This window comes from Carettochelys insculpta, chromosome 19, assembly GCF_033958435.1.
Source record: "Carettochelys insculpta isolate YL-2023 chromosome 19, ASM3395843v1, whole genome shotgun sequence".
NCBI classification, from domain to species: Eukaryota; Metazoa; Chordata; order Testudines; family Carettochelyidae; genus Carettochelys; species Carettochelys insculpta.
Genome location: NC_134155.1, coordinates 8,749,706 through 8,770,071, shown reverse-complemented (window position 1 = coordinate 8,770,071; position 20,366 = coordinate 8,749,706). Strand labels below are relative to the sequence as shown.

The 20,366-nt window shown below is 46.9% G+C and overlaps 1 protein-coding gene across 1 annotated transcript in view; it reads left to right on the top strand.

Moving 5' to 3' along the window:
• The window catches only part of ACACA (acetyl-CoA carboxylase alpha), a 248,727-nt gene that overhangs the window by 162,120 nt on the left and 66,241 nt on the right, over positions 1–20,366 (top strand). The window contains exons 44-47 of the mRNA XM_075013812.1: positions 3,070–3,339; positions 3,702–3,799; positions 5,901–6,021; positions 6,458–6,568. Of these exons, the coding sequence (XP_074869913.1) occupies positions 3,070–3,339; positions 3,702–3,799; positions 5,901–6,021; positions 6,458–6,568 (600 nt within the window). The remainder of the gene's footprint in view (positions 1–3,069; positions 3,340–3,701; positions 3,800–5,900; positions 6,022–6,457; positions 6,569–20,366) is intronic.

The following is a 20,366-nucleotide window of genomic DNA, read 5'->3' as shown; positions in this document are numbered from 1 at the left end:
CTACTGTCCAAAAAATGCATTGGAGTAGAGATACAGTAGACCCTCGATTTATGTGAGTGTTCTGCTCCCACAAACCCTTGTGTAACCTGAATTTCTCATGTCAGGGGGCAGCTTTTTCCCTGGGCTGGAGGGATGGTTGAACTGGTGCAGGAGGATGGAACCAGAGCCACATGTGGGGGGTGGGTGAACCAGATCACGGGGGGTTGGGGAGGGTTTAGCTGGAGCCACATGCAGGGAGTTTGAACTGGGGCAGGGGGCTTGAGCCGGATCTGTGCCTGAGGTAGGGTGACCATATCTCCCTGTCCCACATATGGGACAAGAAGATATGGGGAGGGAGGGGTGGCTCCTCCCAGCTTCACCAAGCCTCCTGCCACCCCAATCCCCAGGGAAGCAGTGGCCGCGGGCACTCCTGGCCCTGAGTCCCAGGGAAGCGGCAGGAAATCAGCAACCATAGGTGCTCCCGACCCGAACCCCAGAGGGCCAAAATATGGGATAATTCGTCCCTTTTGAAAAATAAGTAGGGAGGCCTTTTTGGTGTCCCAAATACGGGACTGTCCTGCCAAAGACAGGACGGTTGGTCACCTTAGTGTGAGGGTTGGTGAGCCAGAGCCGGGCACACAGGTGGAGGGTGAGCCAGAGCGGGGGGGGCGGGGCACTGAGCTGAGGAGGTTGAACCAGGGCTGAGGGAGAGCTGGATTTTGAGTTATGCTTAACTTGTGTTAATGCGAGTTAAGTGCAACTCCAAATTGTGCATTTTTGAGGGTTTACTGTATTGTACTTGCGTTTCAGCATAAGGCATATGAAGCAGTAGAAACACGTCATTGTCTGAATGAACTTTTAGTTGTACTGACTTTACTAGTGTTTTTTATGTAGCCTGTTGTGAAACTAGGCACATATCTAGGTGAGTTGATGTACCCCTGGAAGACCTCAGTGTGCCTCGACGGGTTCACTTACTCCTGCTTGAGAAACACTTGTAAAGCCTAGTGGGCAGCCCACGGTGTCTTCAGGCTAATGCTGAAGCCGGTAACTCAGTCCCTACTCATTTTGATAATGATTCATGGTGTTTGCCTCTCCTAAGTGCTAGATCTTGAGGTACTTGAATTCAGCCCGCTCCCCCTGTAACCATGAGGCCCGGGGGACAAAGATGTTCAGTAGCAACATTTGGGGGTGGCTGGTGATATTAAAAAGGGAAAGAACAGCACATTCTGTGGCTGCGTGGATTTGTTTTTGATCAGTAAGCTTGCCCTTTGAGCCCCTGGTAAGTTGCCAGTGTGACCCTTTGTGTCTTTGCTGAGGCTTGCGGTGTTTGAGGTGGTCATCTCCTGCAGTGACTCATTGTACAGCATTCAGGCTTTCCATTAATTTAGTAACAAGCTTGGTATTTGAGCAAAACATCCGGCTGACCTTTTAGGTTTTCTGCTCCTGTCTCTGCAGCTGGTGCATATCTCTCACCTCTAAAGCCTCTGCAGTGTGCTGCTGAAATTTGCCTGTACATCAGCAAATATTCAGAAATAACAAAATTACCCTCCTCTCAGTTTCCCCACTCTCAGGGGCATGAGAAATAGTCTCAGGGGGTAGCTGCGTTAGGCTGTAGCTTCACAAAAAAATCCAAGCAGTCCTGTAGCGCCTTAAAGACTAACCATTTTTATCTACTAGGTAATGAGCTTTCATGGGTTTTTGAAAGCTCATTACCTAATAAAGAAAAATTGTTAGTCTTTAAGGTGCTACAGATTTAAAATGAGAATGAATGAAATGAAGCCACATAGGAAGGTGCACAGAGAGCTCCAACTTTCTGTTTGCCTGCGATCCCAGCTATTGAAAGGGATGAGAAGGAAAAGGAGCTGTCATAGCTGTGATGTTTTTGGATAGCTGCCTGCATTTTCTCCAATGATGCTTTGATTAATTTCTCTGACAGGCTTTTTTTTTTTAATGAAACTGTTACACTGTATCTTATTGCAGATGTTGATTGGATCTTGTCTGTTTATTGTGCCCATTCTGATTTGTATTAAATAGCACATATCTATCAGCAGCGTCTCGTCCCCCCATCCGCATCCCCCACTTTCTAGTTCATAATGCTCAAAATCCCAAGTATCAGTAATGAGAGCTTCACCAATAATGATTGCAGAGGTTGTGCAACCGGCTTGAGGAATGTATACTCAGCGCTTATGATCCTTGGGCAAGCGGCGATGGGTGAAGTATGTGGGTTTCAGGGCTAGGCTGCTAATTACATCTCTTAGTGGTGCTCCTTGATGGCCATGTCCCTAGTGTCGTCATACACAGGGGCGGAGAGGCAGGTGCCAGATATGAGCAATATTGCTCATCTCCATTAGGCAGGACCAGGAGAGAACATCTGGTGATTTTAAAAAAAAAAAAAAAACTCTAAAAAAACATTACTTATACAGGTGAGCTCAGACAGTTAGGCTGAAGCTGAAACAGGCTGCAGTGGTGTCTGTGGAAAGAAGGGTGCCAGAGACAAAGAATTGCAGGGAAAGGGTAGAAAACAAAAGTAGAGAGAGTTTTGAAATAAAAAGATTAAAACACAGAGGGCAAAGAGTAATGGAGAGCAGGCAATGAGTATTATAGGCCAGGAATCAGTCTGAAGTGTGATTGACTGGGTGGCTCGAAAGGGGAAGGCAGGGATTCCTGTAAACAAACCACACTGAAACAGAATGTTTTAACTAACCCTGTGTCCTCTGTGACACAGAATAAAGCCAGCGAGAAAAGAGAGGGATTTTGTAGGCTGCGTCTCAGAGGCATGATAAATCCCTGAATGGCTTTGCGTGGTGGGTAAAGGGAGAACCACTGCTGCTGAATGTCTTGGGTGAGAAGAACGTAGCAACCGAGGGCAACGTGCTGTGGTGGTAGAGTTGAGGACATGTTTTGCAGGCCTTACTTGAGCAAACCTCACAGTGAAGTATGAGCATGTGTCCACAGTGCTGTTCTTTGCAAGTCCTCACATACAAGACAGGGTTTCTAATCAAGTGGGCATGGAAGAGTGGTAGAAATCCCTCTATCAGTACTGGAAGATACAGAATTCTAAACCTTCTCTTCCCCTTTGTGTGACCACAGATTGGTATGGTGGCCTGGAAAATGACACTCAAGAGTCCTGAGTACCCAGATGGCCGTGATATCATAGTCATTGGCAATGACATTACATATCGAATAGGGTCCTTTGGGCCCCAAGAGGACTTGCTGTTCCTTAGGGCTTCTGAGCTGGCTCGAACACAGGGTATCCCACGAATTTATGTGGCTGCCAACAGTGGAGCGAGGATTGGCTTGGCTGAGGAGATTCGTCATATGTTTCATGTTGCTTGGGAAGACCCTGGTGACCCTTATAAAGTAAGTAGGCTCTTGATCTCAGAGTCAGTGTGCAGGAATGGAGCTATGGGATGATCCACTGGCTAATTTTTTTATAGTTATACTACCCAGTGTCTCTTAACAAAGGTGAGTTAAGGCTCTACCAAGGAATTAGGCCAAATGTTAGCTGCCACAAGAGCATCAAGGATGGATTACAGCCCAATTTTTGGAGATTCTGAGCATTCTCAGCTTTCCTTGACATCAACTGGAGCTGCAGGTGCTGGAAATCCCTTTGTTATTGCCCCTTTTGGATAAATACATCCCTTGGAAAGACTTCTTTTTTGGGGTGGGGCCAGAGGAGGAATGAATTGATAATAAATAAACCTAATTATTTGTCCCCACAGGGTTATAAATACTTGTACCTAACACCTCAAGATTATAAGAAAGTCAGTGCCCTGAACTCAGTTCATTGTGAGCATGTGGAGGATGAAGGAGAGTCCAGGTAAGCTGATGTATCTGATCCTCCTTTACCTTGGCTATACAGAGTTTGGGCCTCCCTTGTCCAGCATCCCAAGGACATCCACTGGTCCCGAACAAGGGAGTTTGCTTACCAGGAGTGGTCAGTTCCAGCCTTCTGCCAATGCCCCCCTGCCCACCTTGGCTCCTGGCTCCAGCTGCTGCTCCATCCCCTACGATTTTTTTCCACTCAGTGCGCAATAAAAATGTATTGCACAGGAGGCACACTGACTATACACCACTGGTAGAAACAAAACCTAGCTGCGGGTGCTCAGCTAATCAACTAAGTGGCACTTGAATTTCTGCCGAGCAGCCATCCAAGTGCCCAGTTTATAGCGCATACCGATCGCTGGTTCCCCTGCCCAGCTCCACTCCCAGCCCAGCTGCCAGTCCCCAGGCAGGCTCTGCTTCCAGCCCTGGCTGGGCTGCTGCAATCCCTGGCTGGGCTACCAGCCCTGCTCTGCTGCTCTCCCCAGCCAGGCTCCCAGTCTGCTGCCACAGGCCCCGCCCAGACATGTGGCTGGTTCTGCTACTGTTGGCCCTGGCAGGGCTCCTGGCTGCAGGCCTTACTGCTAGTCAACTCCTAGTGTCTGAGGCTCTCTGTTCTAGGAGCATCTGTGGTGATGTTGCCAGACCAGAGAGTGAGTCCCGGTTTTTAGAAGTTCAACCTGTATATGGGGAATGTGCATCACTTTCTTGCCTGTGTTTTCTTGTCTAGTCATCAGGACACCTCTAGCACCCTGGCTCATAACACACGTTGCCCCATTATTACATATAGATTGTAGAACTAGAACAGTAAGGATGAAATGTTGTCTCACAAAATGGCCTATGAAATGTAGTGGAGCAAAAATTAAGATGTGTATTGCTGGAGCCCATATCGTGAAGCAGGCCCCTGCATGTTAGGTGTTATACAAACACGGAACAAAATGATCATCCTGCCCCCAAAGAGTTCACAGCCTGAGTAATAGAAGTGCCTTCTCGGTTGGAAACACGTAGTCAACACAAGAGTTGTGACAAGAGAACCCACCTAAGTGAATTTTTACTCATTTGCATTCTGTGGCTTGGAGTGCCGCTGCAGAACGATCTTTTCCAAAAGATTCAATTTTCCACATGCACGTCTATTCTAGGTGGCAGATGGCACCTGCTGTGTCCAAATGCCCTCAGTCAGGGCACTCGTACAGATTGGCACCACAAATGTTGAGAATAAGAAAGGAGACATTGGGGTTCTTAATGTGAGGCCTGGAGGTGGAAGGAGGGGGATAGAGCTTGGGAGAAAAAAAGAGGTTTGCAGACAGATTGATGGGCTGTAAAAGAAGAGGAAGGAGAGAGGAGCTAGGGAGCAGGAGTTAGAAACAAAAGCAGGCCTCAGTTCAGTGAAGCACTTAAGCACATGCTTGTGTGCTCTTTCTGAATCTGAGCCACATAGAACAGAGAGAGGTTAAGCCAAGAAGGGAGGCAGGAGGGGAGGCAGGAACGGAGAAGGAAAGACATGAAAGAAGAAAGTGGAGAGCAGGTAGGAACCTAATTTTAATTAGGCCTGTGAGAAAACAGAACATTTCTCCCTGGAGCTGACTTCAGTGCTGCCCCAAAACTTTTCAGTAACTTGTGCAGCTCCGTCAGCATTTCCTCCCTATGGCTGTGCTGTGGTGGCCAGTGTGTAGGCCTCTTCCTTGGGGCTGCGGTAAGGCAGGTTGTAGAATCATAGGGTTGGAAGAGACCTCAGGAGATCATTGAGTCCAACCCCCTGCTGAAAGCAGGACCAGTCGCAACTAAATCAATACTTTGTCAAGATGGACTTTAAAGACCATTAGGGAAAGAGATTCTATCACCTCCTTAGGTAACCCATTCCGGAGCTTCACCACTCTCCTAGTGAAATAGTTTTTCCCAATATCCAACCTAGACCTCTTCCCCTGCAACTTGAGACCACTGCTCCTCATTCTTGAGCCAGTATATAAATCCTGGCCAATTTCTGCACACTACTGTTTGCAGCATTAATGATATTTAATCACCTTCCAAGTTCTTTGCAGCTAATTGGTTTGGCAAATTATTGGATCTTGTGTCATAAAGACTGTACATCTTCTTGTTAGGTATAAAATAACTGATATTATTGGGAAGGAAGAAGGACTTGGAGTGGAGAACCTCCGAGGATCTGGAATGATTGCTGGGGAATCATCATTAGCCTATGAGGATATCATCACCATCAACCTGGTAATCCCCCACTGTTTTCTCTTCTTGCAACTTCATCTCCTCTTTCTGCTGAAAATTTGACAGTGGCATTCAAATTTGACAGAGCTGCACCAGTTACCAGTAGCAGAGGCTCTGGCTGCTAAAATGTTCTCTTTTTGAAGCAGTGAGGTACATTTCAGAATACACTAAGAAATGCATTTGAAAAGCGAAGCAGCTCTATTTTGACTGAGCAGTTGGCTCAAGAGCTATTGCTTTTTAATTTTGTTTTATAAAACACATTTCTCGTTCATTTTTAAATGAAAACCTAGGTTCTGGAGCAGAGTTCTGCACTGCAGGGCAAATTCTTTGGCTACAGGACACACAAGGGCCTGAAGTAAACACATTATTCCCATGTCAGTCAATGCAAATCTCAGAGGGACGTCAGGATATGATGCAAATGTGACGTTGTGTTTTTTAGGTGACATGCCGGGCAATTGGAATTGGGGCCTATCTTGTCCGTCTAGGGCAGAGGACAATCCAGGTAGAGAACTCCCATATAATCCTTACTGGAGCTGGAGCCCTCAACAAAGTGAGTTCTGTGCCTCAGAGTTTACTTCTGATCATGTGTTTTGTTTTGTGTGAAATGAACGAGGTCTTCAATGGAACATGTCTCTTTTCTCACAAATCACCAGCACCACAAATGACATGATTCGGCCAGTTTATTAGGGTGACCAGATGTCCCATTTTTAAAGGAACTGTCCTGTATTCAAGGCCTCCTACAGGTGCACTGACTTTTTCTTAAAAATTGTCCAGTTGGCCCGTATTTTTGTCTCCTCTCTCTCAGTACCGCTGGGTCCTTGCTCACTAGGCACCTGCCCATTAGTGGTCAGAGGGGTAGAAGAGGAGGTCCAGTGCCCAATGATGAGGGTGGGTGTGTAAGACTGTGGGTAGGGGTGAAAATCCAGTGTAAGGGGCCAGTTGCTCCCCCTGCTGGTCTGTCCACGCAGCCCCTGCCATATGCGAGCTCTGACCAGCAGGGCTCTCTCCCCCGGCCACTCCCATTTCTAGCTGGCACTGGCTGCAGTGGTTGGTGAGTGCAGGCAGGTGCCAGGTGGTGGCTGGTTACATGTCACCTCTGCTCCCCACCTAGCAGTCCTTTATGTGTTTTCCCCCTTGCTGTGCACACCCTGCTCTGCTCCTTCACACACACACCCCTCCACACTGCTGCTGCTTCGTAGTCCTCCTTCCCCTCCCTACCCTACCAGGCATGTCCTGTTCCCAGCACTGCACTAAGAACCAGCCTCTGCTTGGACCAGTGAGCTCACCAGCAGCCTGGCCAGCAAGCTCCTTCCTTCCCCAACTGCCTCTAGCTGGGCCAGTACCTTGGGAAAGCCTGAGACCCACTAGCCAACCTGTTCACACCCTGAACCCTTAGGCTCCAGAGCAGCCTCTGGGGCCGAGGATTAGGACCCTCGCCACCCACCTCTACCTCCAGCCTTTGGTCCTTTTCTGTCCTGGAAGGTGCCTTCCTCCTTCCCATAGGACATCCTCTCTGGCTGGGTTCGCTGATGTCCCTGCAGTCAGGTTCCTTGGGACCTGGTGCACAGTGCAGCCTTAAGGCTTAGCAAGTGTTTCCTCTATTTTTTTCCATCCCTGAGCAGAATAAATTTTGTTATATGCACCAAGGCACCTGTGGATGTGCACCATGAATAGAAACACATGCTGCCAGCTGTGGGTGCTCCGCTAAATAGCTGGGCGGTACCTGAATCTCTCCTGGGCAGACACCCAAGCGCTCAGCTTACAGGGGACACTGGGTTTGACCCCTTCCTGCACATGCTGTAGCTAGGAAACAGGAGGCAGCTGGGTTGTCTTGGTGGCCAGCCAGCCTGGAGCTGTTAGCTGCCTTTTCACACAGTGCGGGCAGGAAGGGATAAGCTGATTCCAGTCACATCAGTGTGGTGTCAGGGTGGGAGGAAGAAGAGAGGAGCTCTCTGCCAGACCATCCACTTCCATCCCGCCCTCGCTCCTCTCCTGCAGCTTGACGAGCTCCCATTGCTTCCCTCCTGCACAGTGCCAAAAGGCTGCTGCTGCCACATTCTGGTGAGATCCCAGGGAGGGGGCATGTGACCCTCCCATCCCCCAGCCCATATGTTGTCCCAGGAAGACGCAGTGCCAAGTTCCAGAGAGCTGGGCTCATCCTGGGAGCCCAGCCAGGCACAGAGGGCACAGCGTGCCAGTCAGAAAGGGCTGGGTCACACACACACGGATCTGAGAGAGGCACGTGTATGCATCACCCTCCTCATTTGAATCCTAAAGCCTTAAAAATAAGAAGGTAAATGAAAAGAATCCAGCTACACAGTATTTCTTTTTAACAGGGGCTCAGTCAAGTTGATGTTAGTTTTAATGTTTGTACGATTGGTGTGGAACTCGCTTGAATATGGTAATTGTACCAGGTGTCCTGTATTCAGCACTGGGAAATATGGTCACGTACCGCTTATTGTCTGCTGAGAAGCTACAGACTGTATGGACCAGGGAGACTGAAGTTCCTTCCCGGTCCTAGAGCCTCCATTCTCAGGCTGAGGCATCAGGTAGCTGGGGGCTGGACTGGGCCTCCTGAGATTCTTGCAGCCCTAGGATTTGATGGTGCTGCGTGGTACGCTTGCACTACGGTTGTGACGCTGCATTTCTCTTTGTAGCTGTAGGAATTCAATCTCCAGGGCTGCGGCTTTTATACCAGAATTCACTTTCAAACTCGAATGTCATTTTTAGGAACGATGCTGTTTGGACTGGGAGAACATGGCCTCCCCAGACTGTGACTGTATCACCCTAATCTGCCATAACGTTGTTGTCTGCCTGAATCCAGGCCCTGTTTTGCACAAATGCCACGTGGCTGCCTGGTAGTTCCTGTTTGGCGTGTGCTCTGGTGCAGGTTTTCTCTCGGTCTCTCTCTCTCTCTCTCTCTCTCTCACACACGAGTCTGTTCTGGGTTACTCACCATGTGCACAGTGGGCAGAAGGTGGAAACGGCAGAGGTGTGTTTAAGATGCGTCTCCCCCCCACCCCAGTAGGGCTGGGGAAATGTCACAGAGCAGGGATGAGAAACCTGCAGCTTGCTCTGATCCAAGCTGCGAGGGTTGGGATTCCCCTCACTCCCATGTGAGGGGCTGCAGGGTGGGTGCGTCAGAGAGGGCTTTCCGCTGTGGGGTGTGGGGAGCCCCAAGCCTGGCTGGCTGAATCTGCCCAGATCAAGCCTGCATGCACTGCCTGGTGGAGAGTGGGAAGCTGCTCTGTGTGCTGCTGTTCTCCCTCCCCCAGCTGGGGAGCAGCAGTGCAGGGAACTGCTACCCTGGAAGCTTTTCTCCTGCGGCTCTCATTGTCCAGAACTGCGGCCAATGGGAGCAGCAAGGGGCGATGCTTGGGAGCGGCAGGGGGGCACAGAGCCATGTGGGCTCCCGGGGAGCTGCATCAGGTAAGCAGCCCATCCCATCCCCGTAACACAGCCACCTCCTAGACCCGGCACCCCACCCCAGCCCGCTCCTGCACCCTTCCTCACACCCAGACCCTGCACCTGCACCCCCCTCCTACCCTTCCACACCCTGCATCCCACCCCAGCCCACTCCTGCACCCTTCCTCGCACCCAGACCCTGCACCCACCCACCCACCCTTCCACACCCTACACCCCACCCCAGCCTGCTCCTGCACCCTTCCTCACACCCAGACCCTGCTCCTGCACTGCCCCACCCGCCCTTCCAGACCTGCACCGCACCCCAGCCCGCTCCTGCACCCTTCTACTCACCCAGACACTGCTTCAGCACTGCCCCACCCGCCCTTCCAGATCTGCACCCCCACCTCCATCCTGCTCCCTGATAGCCCCCCCTCCCACACAGAGCCTTGGGGGACCCCACAAAAGCTACCGGCCCCAGGTCTCCAGGAGAGTTAATCCAGCCTAGGGTAAGAAGCCCTGAACCTCCTTCCTCACTTTTCTCTGCCTCCTGTGAGGCTAGAGCTGTAGGGTGTTTGTCTTACATTTTTTTTTTCTGCCCCTCGTTTGGGACCCATGTCAGTGAGGGTTTTTTTTCCCCCCCCTCCTCACTCTTGTGTGGCCACTGACTGATTTAGATCAATGGCCTCCGACCCAGAAGAGATTCCCCACCCCTGTAGTGGACGTTTGCTAGCCACTCTTGTTTGATTGTTTTTTCTGTTCACAGAATCAATTTCTTTGAGCAGTTTTTGTGTAATTGATCCCCAGGTGATTTTTGACAGGGATGATCTAGTTAAAATTCCGACTTTGAGTCAGCAGTGACCATGACAGTTAAAGATGCAGTGACCATATATGAAGGCTATGTACTGAATCTTTTGTGACTTCAGTGGGCTCGTGCCAGGTGTAATGTGGCCCATCATGTTCTAGCTGAAGGGAAATCCATGTTGTGTAACTGACATAGTAAAGAACTCCCCCCAGCCCCCAAAGGTAAAATAGGGGAAGGTCACGAGAATCTGAGTCCCTGGATCAAGAAGGCCCAGCCAAGGAGGAGAAGCGTGAGCAATGTTTGGTTGAAATGTCTGGCTGAATCCTCACATCGCATACTAGGTAGCTCGGAGTCTTGAGAAAGGAAGGAAGTTGGGCAGCTGGTAGGTAGGCGGAAAGTCAGGGGATAGACTGTCCCAGGGTTCTCTTGGTTTGGAGGAGTGACCTTTTGGAAGGTGCAGGTCTCCGTCACCTGTAGTCCTCTCCCCATCCCCAATGGTCGTGTTAATACAGTGGGCTGCTTTAGAACAGCAGTGTCCAATAGGAATTCAAAGATTACACTTCTGTGGTTGTCGTCTTCCCGTATTCACCACATTGTTACTCCCAGCCCACCCCGCCTGCTCTAAAAAAATACCCTTCCCTTCCCCCTCTCCCAGAGCCAGGTTCCCCCAACCACCACTCCATTCTAATTCAGTGCCGGAGACTCACCAGAGCTGCCAGGCCTGCCACCACACACTTCTCCCACCAAGTGGTGAGATTATTATTAAAGGAATGGGACTGTGGGGATCGTCAATATGTTAGTGTCTTTTTAAAAACTTTAAGCTGCAAATAAACGTATTCACTTCCACTGCACTGAACGGCTCGTGTTGCTTCCCAAGAGACGATTTTCCTTCCTTGCTGCCCCAGCTCTATTAATATCATGACCCCCAAGTCCCAGCCTGTAACTCAGCACGAGCCACGGCCGCTCTGCTGTTCTCTCGCATTGGTGGATTTGGTTTTGTGGGTATGAGGCTTGTGTAGGCCTGAGTGCCTCTCGCCATTGTGTAGCTCCATGCTTGGTTGGTCTACAACCCCGTGAGGTGGATGTGTGCATGGTGAGCACAAGCTGCATTTCAGTGTTTCAAGGAATGCCTGGCAAACAATGGCAACCAAAAGGGAAACAGTTTATTCAGTGCAGTAATCCAATGGGAAAAAGGGCTCTGCAGAAAATTCAGCAGGGTTCCTATCACCTCTGGGACACTCCAACCGGAGCAAGATCTTACACAGGCACACCAGCACAGGAAGGAGCTGTGTTTTGAGATCCTTTTTGAAAAATGAGTCAATTTAGTGCTCACTAAAGTGGTGTATGTTGCCTGGTTCATAGATTTGCTGCTGACTGGCACTGTGGAAGCGTCCTTAGGGGAGATGGCCAATGTGCTTAGGGCAGGTCTACACTTGACCTTAAAGTCAATCATAGATACGCAATTCCAGCTACGGCAACTGCATAGCTAGAATCAAAGCATCTACAATTGATTTACCTGGCTGTCTTTGCTGAGAGAGGTCCATAGGCGAAACTCTCTCATGGACCTCCCTTAGTCCTCGCAAGAATGAGGAGTACGGGGTCAGCTTTTGGCCCCGATGGTTCAATTTCACACATCCCCACTAGGCACATAAAATAGAACCCCAGATAGATATGCCTGCAAAATAGAGCTCCCGGGTAGTGTAGATGTACCCTTACTCTCCGTCGTCTGTTCTGTTCATGTATGTCACTCATCACCATGTTATCTGAACAGCTGATAGTTCAGTGTCCCCCCTTCTTACACTGCTCCAGTGGGTCCCATCCAGCTCTGGCAATAGTCAAGTTCGATCCAAAACTAAAGCGTGTATCTGACCACTCCTGACTTCTTGGAGGCTTGGAATCTAGACTCACACCTGAATCTGATGCAGTGTGACTCCTTGTTAACTCTGATCCTGAGCCTCTCATCTCTGATGTTTCAATCATGGGCCTCTTGAAGAGGGACAGCTGACTGTGTGTGAGCTACATGTGACTTAGCTAAATGCCCATTGGGGCTTAAAAAGAGATGACCAAATCCATTCTACTTGAGATTTTAAACGGTGTCTGAGGTAAGAATCAAAGGCTAATTTTCTGTAGTCACCATGCTACCAAAACAGTGGCTTTTTCAGATCTATGCTCAGTATCCCACTTCTTATGCTCAGAGGAGAGAAACATTTTGCCCTTGAATTCCACGGGGAAATCTTATTTGAATTTTTCTTTAACTGATAGGCCATGTGCCCCATTACCCAGGGACTGATTAAACAGGATCTTCCCTTGCAGTGGAGAAGCTGCTTTGTGGCATGAAGTGTTGTTTGTTTTGATCTTTGCTCATACCAGACTCTGGACGGATACTTGTATCTGTTTTAGTTTTGCCTTTCAGTGATAAGTGAGACTTACTGATGCTGTGTTTATGGGATGGGTGGATTGAGTAGTACCCTCTAGAGAAAGACAAAGCATTTCCTTGTGAGAGTAGCAGTGAATGATTTACATCACCCCTTGCTCCAGTCCAAAGAGCTAGTGATTAAGGAATGTAAGTGCTTCATATACTTTGGTGACTGACACCAATGTAAGACTCCAGATAGATAAAAAAGATGCTGCTACTTTGCGTCACAGCTGGGGATGAAATTTTTCCAACATAGTCAAATCTACGAAATTCGTTGTCTATTTGCTATCAGCCACATATGCCTGGAGATTTGGGACAGAATTTACAGTACTAACTTAGTGCTAGTCTTTTTGTAGTGGAATCTGGCGACCCCGGTTACTTAGGTGCATTCTCGTGTATGCATGCACATGTCTTTTTCCTCCCCTAGCTCTGAATGGTCACTTTGTTTCTTGGTTGATAGGCTGCATACAGCATTTCCCTCAGACATGTAAGTGTTTTGGTTTCCAGAGAAGCAGTACTTTTATCTGAAAAGTTGTTTCAGTTGATTCTTGCTATAAAACACTGGGATCTTTTTCATTGAAAGAAGCATGAAAAATAAAATAGACTCTGTCATCTGTGGCTGACCTTGCTCATTTGAATTAGGTAGAGCCAGTTCTACTGGTGGGGTGTTAGAGGGTAACGTCTGGCTGCCAAAAGCAGGCTGCAGCCCACAACTTAGACAATGGACTGAAATACATTATGGTTTTTAGCTGAAGGGAACGATCAGTCCTGGAGGTTATCTAATCATGTGCTAGCTCCTTTGCTATGTCCGTGTCAGTGCTTTTTAAGTATGGAGTCAAATCACTGTAAGACACCAGATTTCATGCAGATTCATTAAGGATCATCTCAACCTCTTTGCCTACCAGATGTGAAAGAGGGAAACTACCACAGCTTCTCTTTATTTCCCTCTACCACCACATCATGATGAATCTGTCTTCATTTACAGCCCACACTTACGTGTATAAGAAACTTGTGATGTGTAAATTGGGAAGGCGGTGTGCATGGGGGTACCAGGACCATCTCTTTTTTGTCCCCATTGTCTTCACCATTGAGCATCACCAGGCAGTGGGAAGGTGGAAATGACATTTTAGTGCATATGTGTGTTGAGCCCATTGACCCCCCCACCCGAAAATTGAAATAATGATAATGTGCATCTCCTGACTGCATCAAAGTATCAGCACATCAAAAGCCAGGAGGCATGAAATGCAAATGATAAAGTGAAAGCAGATGGATTGTGCATGATCGCCTGATGCCCAATGAATTTTAAAAGGTGCCAGTTCACATGGGGAGAAGGGCTGAAATAAACACGTTATCCCTGCAATTTTTTTTTTTTTTTTTTGGTTCTTGCCGCTCACTCCTGACAATATTTTTTCACACTTCAGCGAGCACCCTCTCTCTCTCTCTACCTCACACACGTCTCGGGTCATGTCGCTGCAGCTCCGGTGGAAATAATAAGATATAAACCACGAGGTTGTTATTTGCATAGAAATAGCATGGAGCCCCAGGCAGCATGGGGGAAGGACACAGAGATCATTTGTCTAAAATTTTAATGAAAACTTTTGCTGAGGCAGATTTTTTTTTAACTTTTCCTTCCTCCCAACCGCCCTCCCTCCCCTGCCTGCCTTTCCTCGTCACTGGCTTAACATGGTGCGATTTCAAATGAGATAGATGATGTGCTGCCTGTTGTACTGGTGGAAGGCAGTAACATGTAAATTTCAATTTGTTCCCCTTTTAATGGAAGTAAGGCTGAAGAGCCTTGTGATCCTAATTGACTGCATTGCCTATGTGGCCCAAGCCTTTATAACTGCATTCCATTTCTGTGCGCACCTGATGTTCCCAAGCCTTGGCTGACCTGTTTATAATTAATTTGCATCTCTGTGTCTTTCTTTTCTTCTAATGGGATTTTCAGCACTTGCACTGTTTTTGTTCATGTAAACAGAGATGCCTAGTAAGGTCTTAGCTATAGAATTGAGTTTGGCGGGGTGTTGTTAATGGAAGCTAGGCTTGGCCTTGAAAATTGGGCTGAGATTTTCAAAAGTGACTAAGGCTTTTCAAATCACTAACCAGTTGTGATAGCATGTGCTATGACTTAAGAGACTCTGATTTTCGCTGGGAAGGTGCTCGGTGTTTTCTGAAATGTATTATTTCTATCTGCAATGGTGATGCAGCCATTACCATTAAAGAGAGACTAATATTGGGGGTGAGACTGTCAGGCAGGAATATGAATAGGAGTACTGAATTGTGCAACATCAAGGGTGGGAACATCAGTAATCTCCATAATGGAACAGGCCAACAATCCATTGAGTCCAGGATCTCATCTCCCAGTACCCCATAGTGGAGAACTGTGGAGTAATCTGCCTACTGAGGAAGTATCTTCCTGATTCCCACCACTTAGAGTGTGGCTTGTGCCCTGAAGCCTCGGAGGTTTACTTGCCTTTCAGAGACAAGACTAGAAAGACTAAAATTTTGGGTTATCTTGTATTTGTATGGACATAGAATCATAAAATGCTAGAACTGGAAGGGACTTGAAGCGGTCGTTGAGTTCAGTCCCCTGCTGTCCTGGCACAACCAAGCGCCATCTAAATCAGGGGTCAGCAGCCTTTCCAAGTTGGAGCGCTAAAATTTGACCTTTTGACCTTTCTGGATGAGCTGAGTGCCAGTGATTCTTTTTAAAGTCACTAATAGTCCTAGTTACAGCATTTTCATTAATAAATAAATTAAGATGCAGAGCTTTACTGTTTTGGTCTTTACATCTCCATCTGGCTGGGTTTTTTTTAAATATCTAAAAATGTCTGGGATTTTAATACAGATTGACCCTCTTTCACTCTGGACACTCTGGTCTGGCAACATCCATGGTCTGACTCCAGGATCAGCACCGACTGTGTGACTGCTCTGGGACTGGAGCACCCACAGGGAAAAATTAGCCAATGCTCAGAACCCATCACCAAACAAGCCTCCCCCGCCAGTTCCTGCGGCCTGCTGGGATCCGCACTGACCAACTACTCGACCTGCCTCCCAGCGTGAATAGCTGTTTTGCAGCATTTAGGAGGCTCCACAAAAGAAGTTGAGGAGTCGGGAAGAACAACTGGGGAAGAGGCAGGTCAGGTGGGTCACAGCTTCCCCGGAAGGGATGGAATTGGGGCAGGGTCTCATATACAAGCTTTCGGCATCTGTTGGCTCCTGGCCAGGAGTGGTAAAGTTTGAGATCCCAGGCAGCCCGTGTGATTAAAAATCTGCCCACTGTTCATATGCTTACAGTACGTCCCCTTGCCAGCTGAGAAGTCAGAATGAATGCATGTGTCTGAAGCAGAGGTCCTAATTTTCCATGAACCACCCCCCCCCCCAAAAAAACTTGATAAAAAAACGTAAAAATCCAAGTTTTTCCAGGATTAAAATGAAATGTTGAATTTATCTTTATAAGAAAATAAAATGTATCGAATTCAGGCCCATCGATAGGCATGAGGATGCTCTGTAGGGGGTTGCATTTTTTTTTTTTTTTTTGAGTGCTGGGCAGACAGCCGCTCGTGGCCCCAGGACACAGAACCCTATGTGGCTCCATGTCGGCAGCCACTGCTGGCCCTGGGATGCAGAGCTCCAGGCTGCCCCGGCTGGGCAGCCACCACTGGTCCCGGAGAGTGTCGATCCAGGTGGGCATCCGCCACCAGCTCCGGGACATAGAGCCCTGGGCAGGCAGCTGCTGCTGGCCCTGGAGAGTGCAGCCGCTGCAGCGAGCTGCATGGGGGGAAGAGGGGAGGCACAGGGCTGAGTTCCCACCGTGTGCTATAGAAAATCGGCTCTCATGCCATACTTAGCATGCATGCCAGAGATTGTCGACCCTGATCTAAATTATTCCTACAGACGTTTATCTAACCTGCTCTTAAATAGTCCAATGATGGAGGTTCCATAACCTCCCTAAGTAGTTTATTCCAGTGCTTAATCACCTTGCTGGGAAGGTTTTCCTATTGTCCAATCTAAACCTCCCATGCTGGAATTTAAGCCCATTGCTTCTGGCTCCATCATCAGAGGTCAAAGGGAACAATTTTTCTCACTCATCCTTGTAACACCCTTTTAGGTACTAGAAAACTGCTATCACGTCCCCACTTAGTCTTCTCTTTTCTAAATTAAACAAACCCAGTTCTTTCAGTCTTCCCGCATAGGTTTTATCTTTAGATCCACTGAGGTGTGGGGTTTTTTTGTTTTTGTTTTTTTGGTTCGTTTTCTTTTTTTGTTTTTTTTCTGAAAACTAGACCTCTGAGAAACATAACCCTTTTAAATTGGGAGGAGGTGTTTATGTCTGCTTGTTTCTGATCTAGGTGACATCTGCTCCCCATCTTACACCAGCTAAGCACCTGACCCTTAAATTTTACTTCTGGATCTGCCCTGACTCACTCTGTGAGCCTGGGGAAATGAGAACGTTTGTGTCGCGGTGTTCACAAAGCAAGAAGGTCTTTCAAAGGAAACATTTTAAAATACCTTGGGGCTTTCCTATGTTCTTTGCAAGGGCATGTAGCAGCTTAACAGAGACCACACCCTTCATGTGGTTGAGGCCTGATAAAGCATATGGTACTGAGTATTCACAGCTATCATGGAGTGAATTATTGTTTGTGAGGTTGTTATAGTCATCACTTGTGTTTGGACCAGGTTTCCTGCATTTCTCCTACTTCCGAGTGCTCTGCTCTGTATATCCTGACAAATAAGTTCTCTAGGAGTCCCCTTCTTACAGCAGTGGCTAAAATGCTCCTCCCTTGCACATCTTCCTTGTGAAGTTCTTTGCTTGTCTGTTTCTCCTACAGACTTTGCTTTATACCAGACCTATCCAAACAGGTAGAGCATTGGTGATCCTAACAAGGGAAGCAAAGAAACCACAACATTAGATCTGAAGAAGTGGGTCTGTCCCACAAAAGCTCATCACCTAATAAATTGTTAGTCTTTAAAGTGCTACATGACTGCTGTTTTGTTTTGTTAGAATACAGACTAACATGGCTACCTCTGTTACTAAAGAAACCACAAGGCTCTTTTCCAACGAAAAATGCTCGTTTTGCTTTTAGGCATGCTGATATTTTTCCCTCCCAAGCAAAGGTTCCTGAGCCTTGAAAACAAGAACAGAGAGAGACCTTGGCACAGTCTTCCCTGGAACTGACTAATAGTGAATGCTGAAAAATCACTGTGATTTCAAAAGACCCGGAATTGAAGTAACAGAAGGATTGGACAGTTCCTGGTCTCAGCTGCCTGACACTGGCAGAGCAGAGCAAGGGAGCCTAAACAACATCTGCTTGTTCTGAGCTAAAGCTGTTTCCTGATTTCACTCAATTAAAATAAATAGTAAACTTGCATTGCTGAAACCAAAGTAAATTCTGATCACATACGAAAAATAAGGGAGAGTAGAATAAATGGCCTCTTATTCTGCAATTTTATTATATACTTTCCATGAAGTTTAGGTTATTCCCTACATTATGGCATATCTATAGAGAAGATGAAAAGCACCCATATCTAGTGTCTAGCAAGAGCAGGATTTAGGTATTTTTCTCATAGAGATTGACTGAGTACTAGATTAATATAACTGCCTTTCATCTCTGGACATCCTAATATAAATCTTTCTGATATTACCTATAGGTCCATGAGCAGCTCATACTTAGCTGCTTAATTTTTTTTTAGCACCATGGCATGTGTGCATATATGTTGCATACCCACATGCCAAAGGAGTCCCAGTTGGTAGAACAGTGAGAAATTTTGCATCAGCTCTTGTCAGAATTCATGTTGTGCACAGCTAAATACCTTTAGATACCCCTTATACTTACCAGGCTGGTATATTTTGGTGGCAGCATGTCCTAATGAACATTAGTAGACCTGCTTGCTTTTATATCATAGGTCTTATGTTCCCACAATTAGTAGAAATTCTCTTTGAGACACTCTAACAGTTAGTAGAACTGCAGGAAAATCTGAATTCAGCCCGCATCACATTCCAACTACTGTAGTGGGCCAGTGATCTGATACAAATATAGTGGGTGCACACAAATTGTTTTGTTCATTTTAACACGTGATAAGCTTGTTGATTTGGTCGGTTATGAAGATCCAAAATTTAATTTGGTTGGTATTATTTTAAAAGAAAGAAATTAACTACTAGGTAGTTGTAGGAACTTTAATTTGGTCTGTATGACCTACCTGCTATCAGCAGTTGGTCGCACATAGGTGTAAGGAGCATGTGTGGACTGACAGAAACAAAGCAGATGCAAAGCGTTTAAAACAAAACAGAACTGAAAATCAGGAGGGTCAAAACATCTGGGCTGTATAGCCATTTCTGCCACTGACTTAATGTGTAGCCTGTGCTGTGCCATTTAACCTCTCTGCAAAATGAGCACAACAAGTTACCCAATTTGCTGGAGGGGTTAAAAGCTCAATTCATTAATATTTGTTTGCCAAGTGCGTTTTGTTCCACAGAGTGATAGTGATACGCGTATGAGATCATTATTTAGAATTACATGGAGAGGAGCACCTGCCAGCCCTGTTGTTTTTACTGTCCAGCCAAGATTTTGTGCATTCCTCCAGCTACATGAGGCTTTACTTGGCTTGAAAATTGACACCAAGGCTGAATTTTGTCTACAATGAATTGGACTGGGAATGATCTTATTTTAAGCATCTGTTCAGATGATGCATTTTGCAACTAGAAAAGTTCAGTGATCACACCCAACAAAATAAAGTTGTTTCTGAGCATGCAGGGGCTTTTTGACATTTTTTTCCTACTAGTGTTAAAAGAAGGCTTTGGGGAGAGATTCGTGGAAACTTGGATTCCCAATTTGCATTTTGAATATCTTAGAAATAAACTTAAAAGAGTGCTCCTGCATGTCCAATGATCTTTCTTGAGTACAGCGTTGAACTCGGACACTGTGCATGTCCGTGTTAAAGCCATTAACATGATAGGTGTCGTATTGTGTCATGATAGGGTAGTGTATGTGTCAGTTACGTGCCTAAGAATGAGTCCCTGGGGACTTGTTGATAGAACAGGACATAATAGCACTGAGGATTGGTTTGATGATCTGCATTTTTAAAAAAAAAGTCCCCAGCAACTCCTTTGCATAGGTTCATGAGGAAGTTTTCCTATGCTTTAGACTCTTCTCTGAATTGTCCTAACTTTGGTGGGTGGTATCAACCCACTGTTTTTTCATAGAATCACAGAACACCTATTTAAAACTATGGTACACCCACATCTTGAGTATTGCGTGCAGATGTGGTCTCCTCACCTCAAAAAAGATATATTGGCATTAGAAAAGGTTCAGAAAAGGGCAACTAAAATGACTAAGGGTTTGGAACGGGTCCCGTATGAGGAGAGGCTAGAGAGACTGGGACTTTTCAGTCTAGAAAAGAGGAGACTGAGGGGCAATACGATAGAGATATATAAAATCATGAATGGTGTGGAGAAAGTGAATACAGAAAAGTTATTTACTTGTTCCCATAATATAAGAACTAGAGGACACCAAATGAAATTAATGGGTAGCAGGTACAAAACTAATAAAAGAAAGTTTTTCTTCACACAGCACACAGTCAACCTGTGGAACTCCTTACCAGAGGACGCTGTGAAGGCCAGGACTCTAACAGAGTTTAAAAAAGAGCTTGATAAATATTTGGAGGTTAGGTCCATAGATGGCTATTAGCAAGGGGTAAGGTATGGTGCCTAGCCTTTTGTCGAAG